General features: G+C 38.4%; 5 protein-coding genes across 5 annotated transcripts; 3 read left to right on the plus strand and 2 right to left on the minus strand.

Annotated features, from left to right (window-relative positions):
• The first annotated feature begins 258 nt into the window (after window positions 1-258).
• Window positions 259-4,580, plus strand: LOC106354353 (probable LRR receptor-like serine/threonine-protein kinase At1g74360). The gene is made up of 2 exons (XM_048761420.1): window positions 259-709; window positions 1,201-4,580. Exons 1-2 carry the CDS (start codon window positions 640-642, stop codon window positions 4,443-4,445), a joined length of 3,315 nt encoding a protein of 1,104 aa, XP_048617377.1. The 5' UTR covers window positions 259-639; the 3' UTR covers window positions 4,446-4,580.
• Window positions 4,552-5,725, minus strand: LOC125589132. Its single transcript, XM_048761427.1, has 2 exons — window positions 5,524-5,725; window positions 4,552-5,371 (listed from the first exon to the last, which is right to left on the minus strand). The coding sequence occupies exon 2, from the start codon at window positions 5,344-5,346 to the stop codon at window positions 4,624-4,626; it is 723 nt and encodes a 240-aa protein (XP_048617384.1). The 5' UTR covers window positions 5,347-5,371; window positions 5,524-5,725; the 3' UTR covers window positions 4,552-4,623.
• Window positions 5,726-5,919: 194 nt separating this feature from the next.
• Window positions 5,920-7,853, plus strand: LOC106354351 (probable xyloglucan 6-xylosyltransferase 5). The gene has a single exon (XM_048761425.1). It carries the CDS (start codon window positions 6,251-6,253, stop codon window positions 7,619-7,621), a length of 1,371 nt encoding a protein of 456 aa, XP_048617382.1. The 5' UTR covers window positions 5,920-6,250; the 3' UTR covers window positions 7,622-7,853.
• On the minus strand, window positions 7,838-10,220 carry LOC125589131 (protein NEN3-like). Its single transcript, XM_048761424.1, has 5 exons — window positions 9,512-10,220; window positions 9,283-9,440; window positions 9,085-9,195; window positions 8,330-9,000; window positions 7,838-8,249 (listed from the first exon to the last, which is right to left on the minus strand). Exons 1-5 carry the CDS (start codon window positions 9,804-9,806, stop codon window positions 8,018-8,020), a joined length of 1,467 nt encoding a protein of 488 aa, XP_048617381.1. The 5' UTR covers window positions 9,807-10,220; the 3' UTR covers window positions 7,838-8,017.
• A 2,533-nt stretch (window positions 10,221-12,753) lies between these two features.
• On the plus strand, window positions 12,754-14,912 carry LOC125589133 (NEP1-interacting protein-like 2). The gene is made up of 5 exons (XM_048761428.1): window positions 12,754-13,126; window positions 13,657-13,835; window positions 14,155-14,238; window positions 14,328-14,486; window positions 14,563-14,912. Exons 1-5 carry the CDS (start codon window positions 13,006-13,008, stop codon window positions 14,689-14,691), a joined length of 672 nt encoding a protein of 223 aa, XP_048617385.1. The 5' UTR covers window positions 12,754-13,005; the 3' UTR covers window positions 14,692-14,912.
• The last annotated feature ends 3,918 nt before the right edge of the window (window positions 14,913-18,830 follow it).

The raw sequence follows: 18,830 nt of genomic DNA on the forward strand, positions 1-18,830 counted from the left end.
TTTGTTTTTTCAAAATTTGAAAAATTCATTTGAAAGTTGCTAAAATAAGTTTTCACCTTTTATAAAACATTGAAATATTAATATAGTGAAAATAAATTTATGTTGAAATATCACAAATAATGATGGTCTTAGTCATATGGCACTATTTAATCAAGATAACATTTTTCACTCAAATAATTTCAAATATTAAAAAAAATTGTTATTTGTTCGAAAGAAAAAATTTTGAAAGACCGGTAGCGTAATAAATACGTTATTTCTTTTTTTGCTAAATGAATACGTTATTTTGGTCAAAAAATAAACATAAAAATGATGATTCAATTCAACCTTTTGTGTTTTAATTTCGTGAGGGGAGGAGAAAAGGAAAGGAAAAGTCTAATAAATAGAGAAGAAGAAGGAGAATAAGCCTTGGGGCAAATAAATGTGTGTTCAAAGTTTTTGAGTTGGTTGGTCTTACGTGCGGGCGGGTCTGTTTTTTCAACTTCCCCTTTCCTCTTTCTCTATAATCCCTTTTTCCATGAATTTTCCATGAAAATCATCTTCTTCCTTAGTAATTTCCACACCTTGTCGAAGAAGAAGACGACGACTCCAACAATAAAGAGCAAGAAGAAAAAGAAAAAGTAGTTGAAGACGGTGACGCGTATGATTATGGCCGAAGATGATTCTCAGTCACTTTGCTTGGTTTATTTCTTACTCTTCGTTTTGATCACAGGTGATTCTCTGCATCCTCTGTGCTCATTGAGAGTTTTTTTTTTTTTTGGGAATAGACTGTGTTATCTGGTGACAAAAAAGAAAAGAAGTTGTGTTCTCTGCTTGAGTTGCTTTGGTGGTTACTTTATCGGGGTTAGGGTTTGAATTTGACATTTTAAGGGTTTCACCTTGTTTTATAGATTATTGTTGTTTGTTTACTTGAAAGTAGGCTTGAGCATTTGTAACTAGCTGAGAGCTGAACCCGAATCGAAAAAATCTGAATTTGCATTTGATCCGATCTACAAAATAGTAAAATACCAAAATGGATTATGTAGTGCTGTATTTCGGATTATGGATATTATCTAAAACTGGAACCTGAGTGCAGAAATAATATCTCAGTTTCGTATTTATTTTGATATGATATTTTTTTTCAAAAATGGGAATATGATTTTTTTGTGGTGAAATTATATATTTTCTATCTTTATTTATGTGTTGATTTTTCTTACATGGCAGCCATATCAGTGGCGGGAGATTCTCTTGACAGTGATAGAGAAGTCTTACTAAGCCTCAAAACTTACCTTGAATCCTGTAACCCAACGAACCGAGGAGTGTACACTGAATGGAAAACAGAGAAGCAAGATGTGTGTAATCAATGGCCTGGAATCTCATGTATGCCACAGGGAAGTAGAGTCACAGGCATCAACCTAAGTGACTCCACCATCTCAGGTGCTCTGTTCACCAACTTCTCCGCCTTAACGCAGCTCACTCACCTCGATTTATCAAAGAACACGATCGAAGGATCAATACCAGACGACCTGAGCCGTTGCCAAAACCTGAAACATCTCAATCTTTCTCACAACATCCTCGACGGGGAGCTCAGCATATCCGGACTATCAAATCTCGAGGTTCTTGATCTGTCAGTGAATAGAATCGCCGGTGATGTCCACTCCACTTTCCCGACGCTATGCAACCGTTTGGTCGTTGCGAATCTATCCACCAATAACTTCACTGGCAGGATGGATGACATCTTCGACGGTTGTCGGTATCTAAAGTACGTCGACTTCAGTTCCAACAGATTCAGGGGAGAGATATGGCCTAGTTTTGGGAGGTTGATCCAGTTCTCGGTTTCCGAGAATCATCATCTCTCCGGGAAGATCACACCCACAATGTTCAGAGGGAACTGCACTCTCCAAGTGTTGGACTTGTCCGAAAATGAGTTTATCGGTGAGTTTCCGGGACAAGTCTCGAACTGTCAGAGCCTGGAGGTATTGAGTCTGTGGGGGAACAACTTCACTGGGAAGGTTCCACCTCAGATAGGCTCTATATCCTCTCTCAGAGGCTTGTACTTGGGGAATAATATGTTTTCTCGAGACATACCTGAAACTCTATTGAACTTGACCAACTTGATCTTTCTTGACTTGAGTAAGAACAGCTTTGGAGGAGATGTACAAGAAATATTCGGTAGGTTCACTCAAGTGAAGTATCTAGTCTTGCATGGGAACTCATACGTCGGAGGCATACACTCTTCTAACATCCTCTCGTTGCCTAATCTTTCAAGGCTAGATCTTAGCAAAAACAACTTCTCTGGCCAGTTACCTCCTGAGATCTCTAAGATGCAGAGCTTAAAGTTCTTGATTCTTGCTTATAACAACTTCAGCGGCGATATACCGAAAGAGTATGGTAACATGCCGAATCTTCAAGCGCTTGATCTCTCTTTCAACAAGCTGACCGGTTCGATACCAGCGTCATTCGGGAAGCTGACGTCTCTTCTGTGGCTAATGCTTGCGAACAACTCTCTATCAGGAGAAATCCCTCGAGAGATTGGGAACTGCTTGAGCCTTCTGTGGTTCAACGCGGCGAATAATCAGTTATCTGGTGGATTACATCCTGAGCTGACTCTAATGGGTAGCAATCCTTCTCCGACGTTTGAAGTGAACAGGCGAAACACCGACAACATAATCGCTGGCTCTGGTGAATGTTTGGCGATGAGAAGATGGATTCCTGCTGAGTTCCCTCCTTTCAACTTTGTATACGCGATACTTACCAAAAAGAGCTGCAGAAGCTTATGGGACCATGTGCTCAAAGGGTACGGTCTCTTTCCCTTCTGCTCTCCTGGCTCCACGGTCCGGACGCTTAATATCTCTGCTTACCTTCAGCTCAGTGGGAACAAGCTAACCGGCGAGTTTCCTGCGAATATCTCTCGGATGAAGAAGCTGAGTATGCTTCATTTGGGGTTCAACGAGTTCCACGGGCAGCTTCCCAAGGAGATTGGGAAGTTGCCTCTCGCGTTTCTCAACCTAACGAGAAACAACTTCTCGGGACAGATACCTGAAGAGATAGAGAATCTCACGTGTCTGCAGAATCTTGATTTGTCTTACAACAACTTCTCAGGAAACTTTCCGACCAGTTTGAACGACTTGTCTGAGCTGAGCAAGTTCAACATCTCTTACAACCCTTTTATTACCGGTGTGATACCATCCACAGGACAGCTCACAACCTTTGAGAAAGACTCCTTCCTTGGGAATCCTCTTCTCCAGTTTCCAAGCTTCTTCAACCAATCAGGAAACAACAACAAGACGAGGACTCAGATTACATACCAAAAGCTAGGACACAGGCCGGGAACTATCCTCGTGGTTTGCATCTCCTCCGCTCTCGCATTGGTCTTCATCGCTTGTGTGGTGGTTATAAGCATCATCCTCATGGTTGTCAAAAGCTCAAGACAATCCGAAACAGATCTCTTGGACGGTTCCAAAATCAGACACGACAGCTCCTGGGGATCGTCCCCCTGGCTGTCGGGAAAAATCAAAGTCATCCGGTTAGATAAGTCCACGTTCACGTACACCGACATTCTCAAAGCCACCAGTAACTTCTCCGAGGAGAGAGTAGTGGGTAAAGGAGGATTCGGGACCGTTTACAGAGGCGTGTTGCCCGACGGAAGAGAAGTCGCGGTCAAGAAGCTGCAGAGAGAAGGCACGGAGGCGGAGAAAGAGTTCAGAGCCGAGATGGAAGTTCTAAGCGCCAATGCGTATGGTGACTGGGCGCATCCCAACCTCGTGAGGCTGTACGGATGGTGTTTAGACGAGTCGGAGAAGATCTTGGTGCACGAGTACATGGGTGGCGGGAGCTTAGAGGAGCTTATAACAGACAAAACAAAGCTAACGTGGAAGAAACGGATTGATATAGCTAAAGACGTAGCGCGTGCGTTGGTGTTTTTGCACCACGAGTGTTACCCTTCGATCGTCCACAGAGACGTGAAGGCGAGTAACGTTCTCTTGGACAAACACGGGAACGCGAGGGTTACGGACTTTGGACTAGCGAGGCTTTTGAACGTTGGGGATAGCCACGTGAGCACTGTGATCGCGGGGACTATAGGGTATGTAGCTCCTGAGTATGGACAGACTTGGCAGGCTACCACGAGGGGGGATGTTTACAGCTACGGAGTGTTGGTAATGGAGCTCGCGACGGGGAGAAGAGCGGTAGATGGAGGTGAAGAGTGTTTGGTTGAATGGGCGAAACGGGTGATGATGACGGGTAACTTGACGGTTAAAGGGTCACCGTTTACTCTCTCCGGGACAAAGCCAGGGTACGGAGCCGAGGAGATGACTGAGCTATTAAAAGTTGGTGTGAAGTGTACTGCGGATCAGCCTCAGGCAAGACCGAACATGAAAGAGGTTTTGTCTATGTTGGTTAAGATATCTGGTAAAGCTGAGCTGTTCAATGGCTTGTCTTCACCACCACAAGTTTACATAGAAATGTAAAATCTTTTCTTCTTACAGATTCATACACAACAGCATAGTTTTGTTTAGATTCTTTTTGATTCTTGCAACACAAGATAGTTTTGTTTGTTATGTACAGAGAGACACATATTGAAATAAAATATATTTTCTTCTCTATCTCATGTTTCTTACAAGTAAGGAAACACAAGAGTACAATGAGTTAAGCTGAGATCTCTCTGATCAGCCAGTTTAAGCTCGGGACAGCGAAATAAAGAACAAGAAACGACGGGACAGCCAAAGCAAACGTGACAAAGACATAGACACCGAGAACCGCAGCACTCACAGGGATTGCATATAAAGCCACCAAAAGGAATACGACTATCAAAGGAAACTTAGCCAAGAGATGAGCAGCAAGAGCCATTGACTTACGTACCGAGTCATGAAGTCTCCATCCTCTAGTCAGACCATTCCACCAACCGCGGTTGTCATCTGAGGTCACTCCATCGCACCTTCTCTGCCCTGGAGTGACCCTTTTGTTGTTGTCGCTGCGAGAGCCGTTCATGGTTTCGACCATCCATAAAAGGTAATAGTTCTTGGAAGGGAACTTGATGGTTCCGTTGCGTACTAGTCTTAAAGAGAGGAAACTGCACCAAGGGCAAGCGACGAAGAAGGGAAGCTGGAAAGGAAAACCTGAGGATTTGTTCACAACGGCACGTTGAAGCCCTAAGAGACAGTACTTGCAGATGGTGTGGCCGCACCATAAGACGTAAGGGACGTTCTCAACGACGTTGAATGATTCCCAGCAAATGGGACACTCCAATCTTTCTTCCTTCGTTGTCTTTACGCCATCTCCAGACGAATCTAAAGGAGTGTTTCTCTGTTGTGTGACATCATCTTTTGATCTAAAACCTTCTTTGATGGATTTTGAAGCTAGTTTCCACATAACAAAGGCACTTTGTTTTGAACTCCTTTAAAGAAACAAGAAGCAAGAATCAAATTTCTTCAGACAGTGGACAGAAATGGTAAGTTCAAGACGCATAGATAATCAAAATTCAGACATGAACTTGAAGAAACACAATCATTAAACAAAAAAAAAAAGTAACAGACACAAAAAGCATACCACAGATTTTGAAGAGAAAGTATCTATCTTGACTTGCAAGAGTTTATCCGGTCAAAGAAGATGAAGATACTTGAGCAAATAAATATCCCCTGACGCAACACGACGACGTTTTCGAAAAAGAAACCACTGAAGAGAAAGAGACACGCGTCGTGAAACATGGTGACTCGGAAACGCATTTCGAGGTGCTCCGCCGCCACCGATTTGACGACGTTAGATTCACCATAAAACGCACCGTTTCATTAAACACTCGTATTACCGCCCGCCAACGTGCACTGCTTCCGTCAACCATCGGCTACTTCCGTAATTGCCGCCGTTAAAAACGAGTTGTAATTAAAAAAATAAATTAAAATTAAAATGACATTTGTCGGTGTGAGTGAGCTGTACGCGTTTCGTTCACCTCTGCTTCTGGATCGAACGAAGCAGTTTCCTCCGACAATATATGTTTTTTAAGTATGACAATGTCTCCACGTTATTGGGTTTAATTTCCATTTTTTTTTTTTTAAATTAGGGTTCTTCAGATCGACAATCTTTTTCTCTCTCTCTCTCTCTTTCCCATCGAATCATCCTAAAGATCTCAACTTTCTTCAGATCCGTAAGTAGAGAGAGAGAGAAAAAACTACACAGACTGTATTTTCAGACAAAACCCATGTTAAAGATCTGATCTTTCTTCAGTTCTGATGGTCTCTAATCTGTAAACGAAAGCTAGAGATAGTAGCGAGAGAGAGAAATGGGTCAAGACGGGTCGCCGGCGCACAAAAGACCCTCCGGAAGCGGCGGAGGACTTCCGACGTCAACCCTATCAAACGGCGGAGGAAGAGGCGGTCGCGGCGTGTTACCTCGAGGTAGACAGATGCAGAAGACGTTCAACAACATCAAGATCACGATCCTCTGCGGATTCGTCACCATCCTCGTCCTACGCGGCACGATCGGCGTCGGTAACCTCGGGAGCTCGAGCGCCGACGCGGTTAACCAGAACATCATCGAGGAGACTAACCGGATCCTAGCCGAGATCCGGTCCGACTCGGATCCCACCGACTTGGATTCTCCTCAGGAGATAGATATGAGCACCAACGAGACTTACGCCTTAGGGCCTAAGATAACGGATTGGGATAGTCAGCGAATGGTGTGGCTGGAACAGAACCCTGAGTTCCCTAGTACTGTTAACGGCAAAGCTCGGATCTTGCTGTTGACGGGGTCTCCTCCTAAGCCCTGTGATAACCCTATCGGTGATCATTACCTGTTGAAGTCAGTGAAGAACAAGATTGATTACTGTAGGCTCCACGGGATTGAGATTGTGTATAACATGGCTCATTTGGATAAGGAGCTCGCTGGTTACTGGGCGAAGTTGCCGATGATTAGGAGGTTGATGCTGTCTCATCCTGAAGTTGAGTGGATCTGGTGGATGGATAGTGACGCTTTGTTCACTGACATTCTGTTTCAGATCCCTTTGGTTAGGTACGAGAAGCATAACTTGGTGATTCATGGTTATCCGGATTTGCTGTTTGATCAGAAGTCGTGGATTGCTTTGAACACTGGGAGTTTTCTGTTAAGGAACTGTCAGTGGTCTTTGGATTTGTTGGACGCTTGGGCTCCCATGGGACCTAAAGGGCCGATACGTGACGAGGCGGGGAAGGTGCTGACGGCTTATCTCAAAGGAAGACCGGCTTTCGAGGCGGATGATCAGTCGGCGTTAATCTATCTCCTCCTTTCTCAGAAGGATACGTGGATGGAGAGAGTGTTTGTGGAGAATCAGTACTATCTCCACGGGTTTTGGGAAGGTTTGGTTGATAGGTATGAGGAGATGATGGAGAAGTATCACCCCGGGTTGGGCGACGAGAGATGGCCGTTTGTGACGCATTTCGTGGGGTGCAAACCGTGTGGTAGCTACGCTGATTACGCGGTGGAGAGGTGCTTGAAGAGCATGGAGAGGGCTTTTAATTTTGCAGACAATCAAGTGCTGAAGCTGTATGGTTTTGGACATAGAGGGCTGTTGAGCCCCAAGATTAAGAGGATCAGGAATGAGACGGTGGCTCCGTTGGAGTTTGTAGACAAGTTTGATATTCGCAGAACGGAAGTGGAATTCAAACCGCGTTACTAGAGGGAAACGAGGAGAGGGATAGTCACAGCTCTGATGATGAGATCATGGACACAGTATAGGTAAAAAATATATATGACACTCACAGATGCAAAACCTGTACTTGCTACTTCACTGTTTCTTTACTTCTTTTTTTGTTTTGTTGTTGTTTGCAAGGATCTTTTAGCTTCAACATTCTTTTTCCATAGATGTTTTTTGTGTTTTCTTCAGTCAAATATATGGAGAAATTTTCATACTTGTTTGTTATAATCATTGATCGGTGTTACACCACTAGTTTGTTATAATCATTGAACGGTACAAGAGAAATCATTTTAGATACTAACTATAGCAACTGATCAGTAACCAAACAACGGAGACAACTGAACTGACTAGGAAGAGCCAGAGGAGCGATTTGGTGGATCATTTCTTCATGTGGATAACCAACTTTCTGGCAGCTAGACGTATCCCTGCCATTTTCTGATAATCATAAGGCTCGAGTGAGAAGTACGCATCAACCAGTGTACCAGGAAGTAACGCTGACTCAAGCTCTTCAAACTCGTTGCTACTGAAATCTAGCTTTTCAACAGTTTCCGAAGATTCTTTTCTCTGGTACACCTCGGTGGCGTCATCTCCATTAGATTCTGAGCTGATTCTGTCAACCAAACAAGAATGAGACTCTTAGTGGCTTAGCCCTTGTATGCAAAAGAATAGAGACAAGTCAAAAGAACTTACTGCAATCTAGCGGTGGGGTAGTTAGCAAAGCCTTTTTTCCTCATAACGGTGAGCCTCCAACCTGAGGTTGTGCCTGACTCAACCGATAAGTTACGTGCAACGTCATCGGCTTCCTCCAAGATCTTGCATAAATCAGGAGGCAAGTCGACAACAGTGTTCAACCTTGGTAGGCCTGCATGATCCAAATACTTCCGGCTTATTCCAAACCGAACTTTCAAGCTGTCTCCATAGAGTTGGAGAGGGTCATCGTCATGGAACAGCTTCATTCTTAGGCTACCACCACGATGAAACGGGATGAGACTTGCGCTGATGCTAGAAACAGATACTTCATCAACTCCTAAAAAGTCTTCATCTTTGGCATCAGGGTTGGGTGATGGAGTTGACTCATCCTGTGCTTCGTCTGCAGCATCTGTCTGAAGAGTTCCAATGTGGAGTTTACTTATAAGAGTGGTTATATCATCAGATGGATCTATTCCACAAGAATTATCATCTTCTGAGCATTCTGTCAGGAGAGAAACTATGGGATGGGTTTCTCTAACTCCACTAGAGGATGAGGAAGCTGAGCTTTCTTTAACTCCACTAGGCAATGACTTCTCATTACTTTTCGTTCTTGGACTTCTCCTTGGTGAAAACCAGCTCATTTCTGTTAGAATGTCAGGAACACTAGACTCCTACAAACACCAAAGTACTTAACTTATTAAGTCACAAAGTGCTTGACAGTTTCAAGATTGTATCACCATTATAGACAGCATTACCAGGAACAAGACAGTTGCACAGTGCTTGACAACTTCAAGATTCATCCGGACATCCTCTAAGCTCCTATGTGCTTGATCTCCTAGGTCAAAGTATTTAGCAATCGATGCCATCTGCATTATAGTTAAAAAGGAGGATACTTTATGCAACTTTGAGGTTACATTAGCAATGAGAAGAAGAGGAGGGAGAGAGAGAGAGACCTTCATGTCACCCGCTCTCTTACCAAACTTCTGAGACAACAACGAAAGAGAATCGATTACAGCTTTAGGCTCTGGCGGAGAATGACCAATCTCCGCAAACGCGTCTCTTATTCTTACACAATCAAACCTCTTTATGTTATGTCCTGCCCAAATCCTTCCTACAAAGAACACACCAAACTCAAAACACTTATAAGCTTCAAAGTGAGTGAGAAAGAGAAAGCCTTATTACCATGGAGAATGTTGTAGACTTGGTCAGCTATTTCTACGAACGTGGGCGCAGAGAGGACTCCTTCGCGCGTGATACCGCTGCGCCGTTTGGAGAGCGTGGAGATGAGAGAAAGGTCGGTGGGTCGAACCAGAGTTGAGTAGCTGTGGAGCTCCACTAGCTTCCTAGGGCAGACTAAGATGGCACCAAACTCCAGAATAGCGAAAGGCTTTCCCGGTTCGGTCGGAACCGCCGTCTCGAGGTCGAAGAACGCTATCTCGCTTCTTCCCTCGTCGCCCCCGCCTAGTGTCGAAGCCATTTGTTGAGAAGTACTGAGAAGGCTTCGAAAGTCGAGAGATAATAATATATAAAATGGAGGGTGTAAAGAGAGTAACTTTCACGCGCCACCTCTGAACCCTTTTTCACACCTTTTCCGTTTTTCTTGTTTTACGGACAAAACAAAAAGTCAAAACTTTAGACGCAACGGTCGGAATAAATGATGGTGCTGGGTCGGTATGCTTTAAACGGTCAAGTTCAAGAGTCTTTGGAACGATTGGTTAGAGCCAATATTATTCATCATCTGTTACTCTCCAAATGATGTAACTTTTGGTTGTATGGTGGATTTGTTTTTTGCACAACACACTTTACAACGTTTCACTCCTTCTTAACAACTTAATGAAAATCTTAGGTAGCCCTTCTCAATATAAAGGTCAACGTTTGTGGCCATTAGATGCAAGCTTATGAGTTATGAAAAGGTGTGAATTAATTGTGTAGGACCACCACCTCTCCAGCTGGCTTTTCCTTGTACTCTCTTGGTCTGCATTTTGAAAGATATACTTTCTTTTTTAACGTCTTCTGATCTGGGCCTTGACATACTCTATCTTAGAGGCCCACATTTCTCGTCTGTTCTTGGCCCATTACTATACTCTCTGCTTCTTCTCTTGACTCTGTTTCTGAGAACAGAGAATCTTCTTCTTCTTCTATCATGGATTCTTGAGAGATGAGAAATGTATTCTTGTTTCATGAACATCAACACATCGGTTTCGGTCTGATTCACGTGTGTTTGAGTTTGTTTCATGATGATGATGTATTGATGTGAGCAGTGGCTGAGCCGGAAACAATTTTCACCGGGGTTACTAATATTTTAATATAATATAAATATATATTATTAAAAATAATATTTTATTAATATTTTTACATTTAAATTGTTATATATACTTTAAAATATTACATTTATTTAAATTGTTTATATGTTTTATTAAAATTATTTTCTATTAGTGAATACAATATTTTAATCACCTCTAGCCAAATATCATGATTATAATTTAATTAATATAATTAACTATTAAATAATATATTTTATATAAGAATTAATCATTTTTACTTAGTGTATTGAAGATAAATTAGTTGGTAATTATTTTAATATATACATGCAGAGAATGTGTAAAAATATAAGACTATTTAAAATATAAGAAAAATAACTACAAAAGTTTAGATTTTCATCATGTACACAAAAAAATTTCTTAACTTTTCGAATACAAACGAAATTTATATTTGTATACGAAATTTTAACATAATAATCATGTATAAGACATAGACACAAATGCACAATTCTTTAATTTAATTACAAGCTTATTTATGTTATGTATACCACTTATATGGATTTATAAACGATCACATACATATACTTTCAGTTAGAGGAAGGTGGGCTTCAAATACATAGGGGTCAGGAGCAACTTTTGAGTGGGGTCAATTCTAACTAACCACTTATATGGATTATAAACGATCACATACATATACTTTCAGTTAGAGGAAGGTGGGCTTCGAATACATAGGGGTCAGGAGCAACTTTTGAGTGGGGTCAATTCTAACTACTACTAAAACACGTTGGTGATAGTTAAAATTGACTGGGGTCAGCTGACCCCCCACCCTTTCCATGCCTCCGCCCCTGGATGTGAGAGACTCGTGAGGTGTGTTGAGTTGCGTGTATTACAAGTTGCGATTATATATATATATATATATTGAGAATTCGGCCCAAAAAAATCTCAACTTTGCACGAATTAACATGAACTTTTGCACTGACCAAAAAAACACCAAACTTTAATTGACTTTAGAATTAATTAACAATGTTTTCGCTGACTTGCCAATTTAGCACGCCGTCAACAAATTTAACATAAATATTTGACGTCGTTTATTGTTGGCGTTTAGTGAAACGACGTCGTTTTCAAATGAGATGAAACACATCGTTTTACATGATTTGAAATTAAAAAAATGTAGACCCCTGGATTCGAACCCAGGTTAATTGGTCAAATGGCAAGGTATTTTACCACTGGACTACATACACTTTCAATGTACTTACTAACATGTTTACTTTTATTTGGTACATATTAAATATAAAAAATTCTCTAAAAACTTAATAAGATCTTTAAAATTCTTACAAAAATTAAAAAAATAAAGAAGATTTTTATAAAATTAATTTAGAAATCAAAAATAAAATAAAATTTATTTTTCTTTTAAAAAATAAAAACTCTTCCAAAATTTTCTAAAAACTTAAAAAGATCTTTAAAATTCCAAAAAAAATTGGAAAAATAAAGAAATTTTATAAAATTAATTTTGAAATTAAAATAGAAATTTTTTATAAAATTAATTTTGAAATTAAAATAGAAAATAAAAACACGAACTTTTCACGAATGGAAAAGAAAAAATAAAATTTTATTTTCTATTTTAATTTCAAAATTAATTTTATAAAAAAATCTTTATTTTTTCAAAATTTTGGAATTTTAAAGATCTTTTTAATTTTTTAGAAATTTTGGAAGAGTTTTTATTTTTAAAAAGAAAAATAAAATTTTATTTTTAATTTTAATTTTTAAATTAATTTTATAAAAATATTCTTTATTTTTTAATGTTTTTGGAATTTTAAAGATCTTATTAAGTTTTTAGATAATTTTTTATATTTAATATGTACCAAATAAAAGTAAACATGTTAGTAAATACTTTGAAAGTGCCAGTAGTCCAGTGGTAAAATACCTTATCATTTGACCAATCAACCTGAGTTCGAATCCAGTGGTCTACATATTTTAAATTTCTGTTAAATTTGTTGACGGCTGGTGTTTTTTTTTGTCAGCCCAAAAGTTTATGTTTTTTTGGCAATTCGTGCGAAGTGGAGGTTTTTTTTTCCCCAATTCTTTATATATATTTGGTAAAGAGAATAAAGGCCATTGGCCCAACAAAAGTAAATGAAAACTCATTAAAAACTAAAATTGGATAATAAATAAATAAAAAGAGCCCAAAAAAAAAAAAAAAAAAAAGCAGAGACAAAAGAAACAGAGCAAACCTCCGTCTTCCTTTTTTTTGACGAGCGGTGATGTCTTCTCTCAACTTCCATGGCTGACATCTCACCTTCCTAATTCTCCCCAACCTACCACAAAGTCTATATCTTTCCTCTAAAACTTCATCATCAAACACCCCCCTAGGGTTTTTTTCAATCCATTTTTTTTGTATTTTTGAAATTTTTTCTAATGGATGCGATCTTCTCCCCCGCCGTGGAACCTGAAGGAGCCACCGACTCAACCATCGACACAGTTTCTCGCTTGGTCTCCGGCGCTTTCTCCAGAGCTCTTACTGGTTTTTTCGCTATGGGTGATTTGCTCCACCGTTTTGATGCATTTGATCATGGATTCTGTGTAGACTTTAACGTCTTTTTTCATTTCTTCTCTTTAGTAGATTCGTGATTCCTTTTGCAATTTTTTTTTTTTTTTGTGAAAGGGTACTTTTTTATTTATTTCGATGAAACAGAGCACCGACAGAACATGTGAAACAGAAGATGTTTCAGTTAAAAATTTAAAGACATGTTAAGTTCCGACCACTTTACGTGTTCAACAACTTAAAAGTTAAATCGTCTAAACTTCTAACTGAACTTGATTCCTAACTCTCTATGAGTTTTTTTATTGTTTAAGACCAATCCTGTCTTAGGACTTTAACGTGTTTGCTCCGGAGTGATCTCTAGGTTGGGCTATCTGATGTGTTGAAGTGACATAGTTTTCTTGGAAAGAGAAGTGATGTTGTCTCTAGGATCAGAATAAACCATCAAAATCACCTCCTCTGTGTCTGATCACTCTAACTCTATTTGGTTTTGGTAAATTTATTCTTGGTTCTTTAATGTCTTGTAGCTGGAGCCTTCACAGGAGCAGTAACGGGTGCAGTGGCAGGAAGAGCGGCACAGTACGGAGTCCTCCGTGGGGCTGCACTCGGCGCTGTAGCTGGAGCTATTCTCTCTGTTGAAGTCTTGGAGGCTTCTCGTGCCTACTGGTATTTAGAGCTATCAGGATCCAGGGGTCCTTCATCTATGGTTAGTCTTTTAAATTCTTCTTCTGAGCTATCTTACACCCTTTGTCAAGCATAGGGAGATGAGTTTCTTATTGACTTTATGGTCGAGATGGAGAAAAAAGAAGTTTGGTAGATGAAATAATGACATGTTACTACTGGTGGACCACCAAAGTTATGGGATAACAGTATGGCTTGGTTAAGTTTCTTTTAATTGTTCCCTTTGATTAATCTTAACAAACCTTCATATGGATGATTGTCTTGACGTTCTAAATCTATATTATTCATTGCTTATTTATATGTGAGAAAAGACTTAAAACCTGAGCCTTTTGTTTTGGATTCAGGCAGATTTTGTAGAGCAACTGTTTCGTGGGAGACTAGTAGATGAACAACTTATGTCAACAATGATACAGTCACACCACTGGCAGGTTCTATTTCTAACTCCCTTCCATGTTCACTCTGTGTTCTGCAATTAAAAGTACTATAGAGTATTTTTTTTTTCTACTTATTGTTGCAGTTAAGGATATCAGATGTAAGCTATGAAGAGAGGGATGATGTATATGGTGAATTGGAACCCAGAGGCTTGTCTGGTGACTCGTTAAGGAAACTACCATGCTATATCATGTCAAGTGAGATGACCAAGAAGCAGATCATTCACTGCACTATTTGTCTTCAGGTTTCATTCTCTTACAACGAACTGATTTAAACTTCTTACCCTTTTGTTCACCCTCAAACACCTTGGGATTTTACAGGATGTCGCAGTTGGCGAAATCACACGGAGCTTACCGAGATGTGACCATACGTTTCACCTGGTTTGTGTTGATAAATGGCTCATTAGACATGGATCATGCCCCATTTGCAGACAGGCCGTTAAAGATTAAAAAGCACCATTGGTGTCCGAGGAGTGTACGTGGCAAAAACCCATTGTCATTATATGTTGTTGTAAGTCTCTGAATCCTTGTTTCAATCTCTCTTTGTTACTTTTACTTATAGCATCATCCATAGGTTTCTGCTTTTGAATGTATACTATTACTGTAGACATGAATAAAAACACATACAGATATGTTGGGAAAAAAAATATAGAACTTGATTAAGCGATGCACTAATACATGTATTCTAATATTCCATACCTTACAAGTTACAACACCTTGTAAAGTCATAAAAACACTACTAAATCTCTTGATCTTTAGAGCATCTCCAAACTCATTCTATATTTTACTATATTTTTTTTTTTGTTCAATATTCCAATTTTATAGTAAAATATGAACTGAGGTTGGAAATGTCCGTATAACCATCGGACCGTTGCACGAACAAGGCTCCATCTGCCGTTGGTTTTCGGTTTAGAACTTGGCTTGAGGGGATATTTCTCCGTTTATCGAATTCAGGAAGCAGCTCATGTCTAACTCCACAAGCTAGAATATGTTCTACCAATTGCTGAAACTAATTATTTCTAGTGTCAAAAGACCCCAATATGGATTCCTATTCTTTTTATCAGCTCTAGCAAGATAAGCGTGTGATAGTATGAGACCACAGACAGCATTACTTGGATGAAAAAGATGCCGACCTGTGTTTTAAAAGGCGATCGCCTTTTGCGCCAAGGCGCAAGGCGCACCGGGGCGATGGTCTTAACGACTCAGTCTTCTAAGGCGAGCCCTAGTTCCTCAAGGCGCTCGCCATGGTGCGCCATTGGCTTAAATATAAGCGCCTTTGAACCTCTTAAGGCGCGCCTTGTAGTTTCCGTTAAACACTACTTTGACGGAACCCTTAAAACATCTTGGAACTCTATCACTACTTTATCGACATTTAAATATCCTTAAAACATAATGCTTAGTTTATCAGAGTTATAGGTTTTGTTGGATTTGAGCAATTGAATTTAGTTTTTAGTTTTGGTGTTTTGGTGTTTTGGGGTTTTGGGGGTTTATATGTGTGTACATAGCTGACTATATTAGTGTGCATGACTAACTCGTTGCTGACTATATTAGTGTGTATAAATAAGACAGTTTGGTATAGCTGACTGTACTATTGTTATGTACAAGTCTACTCTGTAACTATCTTCTGTACGTAACCATAGAAATAGTTACGCGTCTGTAGCTAACACATATGCTTCTAACCTAAGAACATCTATCAATGCATATCTAAGTTTCTCTAAAGCTGTATATAACTAAACCACGTTTGAATGCATCCTAACCATAAGGCGAGCGCCTTGGAGTGCCATGGCGCAAGGCGCATGGCTCCAACCTCCTCGCCTTAGAGCGCCATGCGCCATTTAAAACACAGATGCCGACTCAAGAAGTAGAGAACTGTTTATTTTTCTGGGAAGAGATTTTTTTAGTTCCTGTGGGAATGAAGAGAGACGAAACCAAGAAGTGTTTGGAAATGGCTAGCAGAAAAGATCAGCCATTTTTCAGCACCTTGTTCCACAAGTTAAACCATCTATATTATTAAAAGAGAAGTACCCATTTGAAAATGTTCTTACTTCATTAATTAAACTCTTTTTTTTTTTGCTTGTCTTTTTCAGTTGCATTTATGAAATATCATAAAACGAATAAAACTGCTTAATTTATTACTTGTATTTTCAGTTACATTAATGAAATCTATATTATTAAAAGAGAAGTACTCATTTGAAAATGTTTTTACTTCATTAATTAAACTCCTTTTTTTTGCTTGTCTTTTTCAGTTGCATTTATGAAATATCCTAAAACGAATAAAACTGCCTAATTTATTACTTGTCTTTTCAGTTACATTAATGAAATATGCTTAAATGAATTTAAACTTCATATTTTATTGTTTGTCTTTTTCAGTTACCTTAATGAAATATCCTTTAGTAAATTTGGACATAATGTCATTTAATCAACCAAAAAAACTCATGAGTTATCCTTACGTGCATAATTTTAATAATGGAGATTTTTAAAATGTGCATCATTAAAATGTTACCTAAAACATGCAGCACTAATATATAACATGCATCAAAAAACTAGAATTTGACTCACACAATTGTACGGATATTATTTTCAGTTGATTAAATTTTAAAATAATTATTTATTCAAAAAATATTTAAGAATGACTATGTTTTAAAAATTATATGGTATTATTTGCTCATAACTCATTTGTCATTTGATAAATTGTTAGAAAGAAAATTTTAGCATAATATAACTCAGTTGTCATTTGCTAAATTTATGGTTTTATTTATATTTTTTATTATTTAATATAATATTTTCATTTTATATTTAAAAGATAAATGAATTTTCTTTCAAACAATATTTTTGTAAATGTATTTTTTAAAAAATAATCAATTAAAATTGTTATTATCATTAAATATCATTATTTTGACATAATTTGAGTTTCGTTTACATCAAAACTTATTATATTTAGGATAATTTTAATTTAAAATGTAATTTTCATATTTTTCAAACAAATTCTAAAAAATTTTTAAAATATTTTGTTATAATTGTTAAAAAATATTGAGTTGCATTTCAAATAAAAAGGAAAAGATATTAAAAATATTCTAATTAAAATATGTAAAATTTAATATAGTTTTAAGGAAATTGTCAAAATAAAAAAAATTACACATAAAATAATCATGATTTTTGTTAACTGGACGGATCATTATTTATATGATATCGCACACGAAAGAAAAATTTATGTTTTAAAATTATCTAATTAATTCTATACTCATTTTTTTATATTTTTTATATGATACCACACATTCGTAAAAAAAAATAGATAGTTTAAGATGCAAAAAAAAATATTTACTTAATGAATATAATATGAACGAATATTACAAATACATCATTTAATAAAATAAATAATTAAAAACTGAAAATTCATATCCGCGCTGGTCAGGGTCAAGTGTTTGTTAAGAGAGCATAAAGAAAAGCTGAAGCTAGGCTCAGCATCAGACCTGTCTCCCGCCTTTGAGCTTGTTCAGTGTTACGTTATAGGAACTAGTGAATGGTCCACACCGTCTATGAAGACTCGCCTCATACCTGCTTAAGCATATGATTCTTTATCGAAACCAGGGAGAAGATTCCCGCCGTCATCTGATTCAATGGCTGAAACCAAGAAACACACGAAAGAGTGTTTACTAATGCAACTTTACAGGACAGAAAACAATAAAAAGTAAAACATCATATAACAAAATAAACCATTTTTGGAGAAATATTCATCTGAGCTGAGAAGCTGCATCAGTCTCCACAACACCATTATAAGGTGGGTCTCTGAGTACCACCGACAGAGAAAACATAACCGAAGCAACCATAATAACCTCCAGAAGTAGACCCATCGTTTTCATCATTCTCAAACTTGGTCTCATATTGCATCCACTTCGCTAGACCCGGTCTGAGTATCTGAGTTGATCACTAAGTAACCTGCTGCATTCGAGTTCTTCTTTGCACGCTTCATAGGGTAAGACTTAGAGTTAGAAGGCAGTGGAGAAGCCGGGCCGGATCCTAAAATGAGTATTCGGGTCTCTAAAGAAAGACTTGAGCATAGTTAGTGTGGAGTGACGACAGAGTTCGGGTGAAGTACATCATGTGATGTGTCTTACAGAAGAGAGATAGGCAGTGAGTACGTGGCAGAGACAACGACAAACTTCGCTACGACTTTATGAAACACTAGCGGTGCGCCGGGTTTACGCGCCGGATTTTCAATTTAAAAAATGTAATTTATAATGTATACTTTTTGAGGTTTTATTTAGGTGAATTGCCTACCGTCATATGTTTTTGTTTCAATGTGAGTCTGCGTAATTTTTTTTTATATTTAGTTGCGAATATTTTAATTATGTAAATTTTTGAAAGTTTATTTGTCGTTTTTTTGTGGTCAATGTTCAATGTGAAGTTTTATTAGTGTTTATTGAACGTGACGAATAGTGATGGGGTATCTGTATATTTAGAATGTGATGACGGTTACGTTTCCACTGAATGGGTATCCGTTATCTGCCGTTTAGATAGTAAACTTATTGACTGAGTACTTTTTCTCTGCTTGTTAATTTGTTTTTTTCCGAGATAGAAAATGGATTAAA

The sequence above is a fragment of the Brassica napus genome, chromosome C6, assembly GCF_020379485.1.
Source record: "Brassica napus cultivar Da-Ae chromosome C6, Da-Ae, whole genome shotgun sequence".
NCBI classification, from domain to species: Eukaryota; Viridiplantae; Streptophyta; class Magnoliopsida; order Brassicales; family Brassicaceae; genus Brassica; species Brassica napus.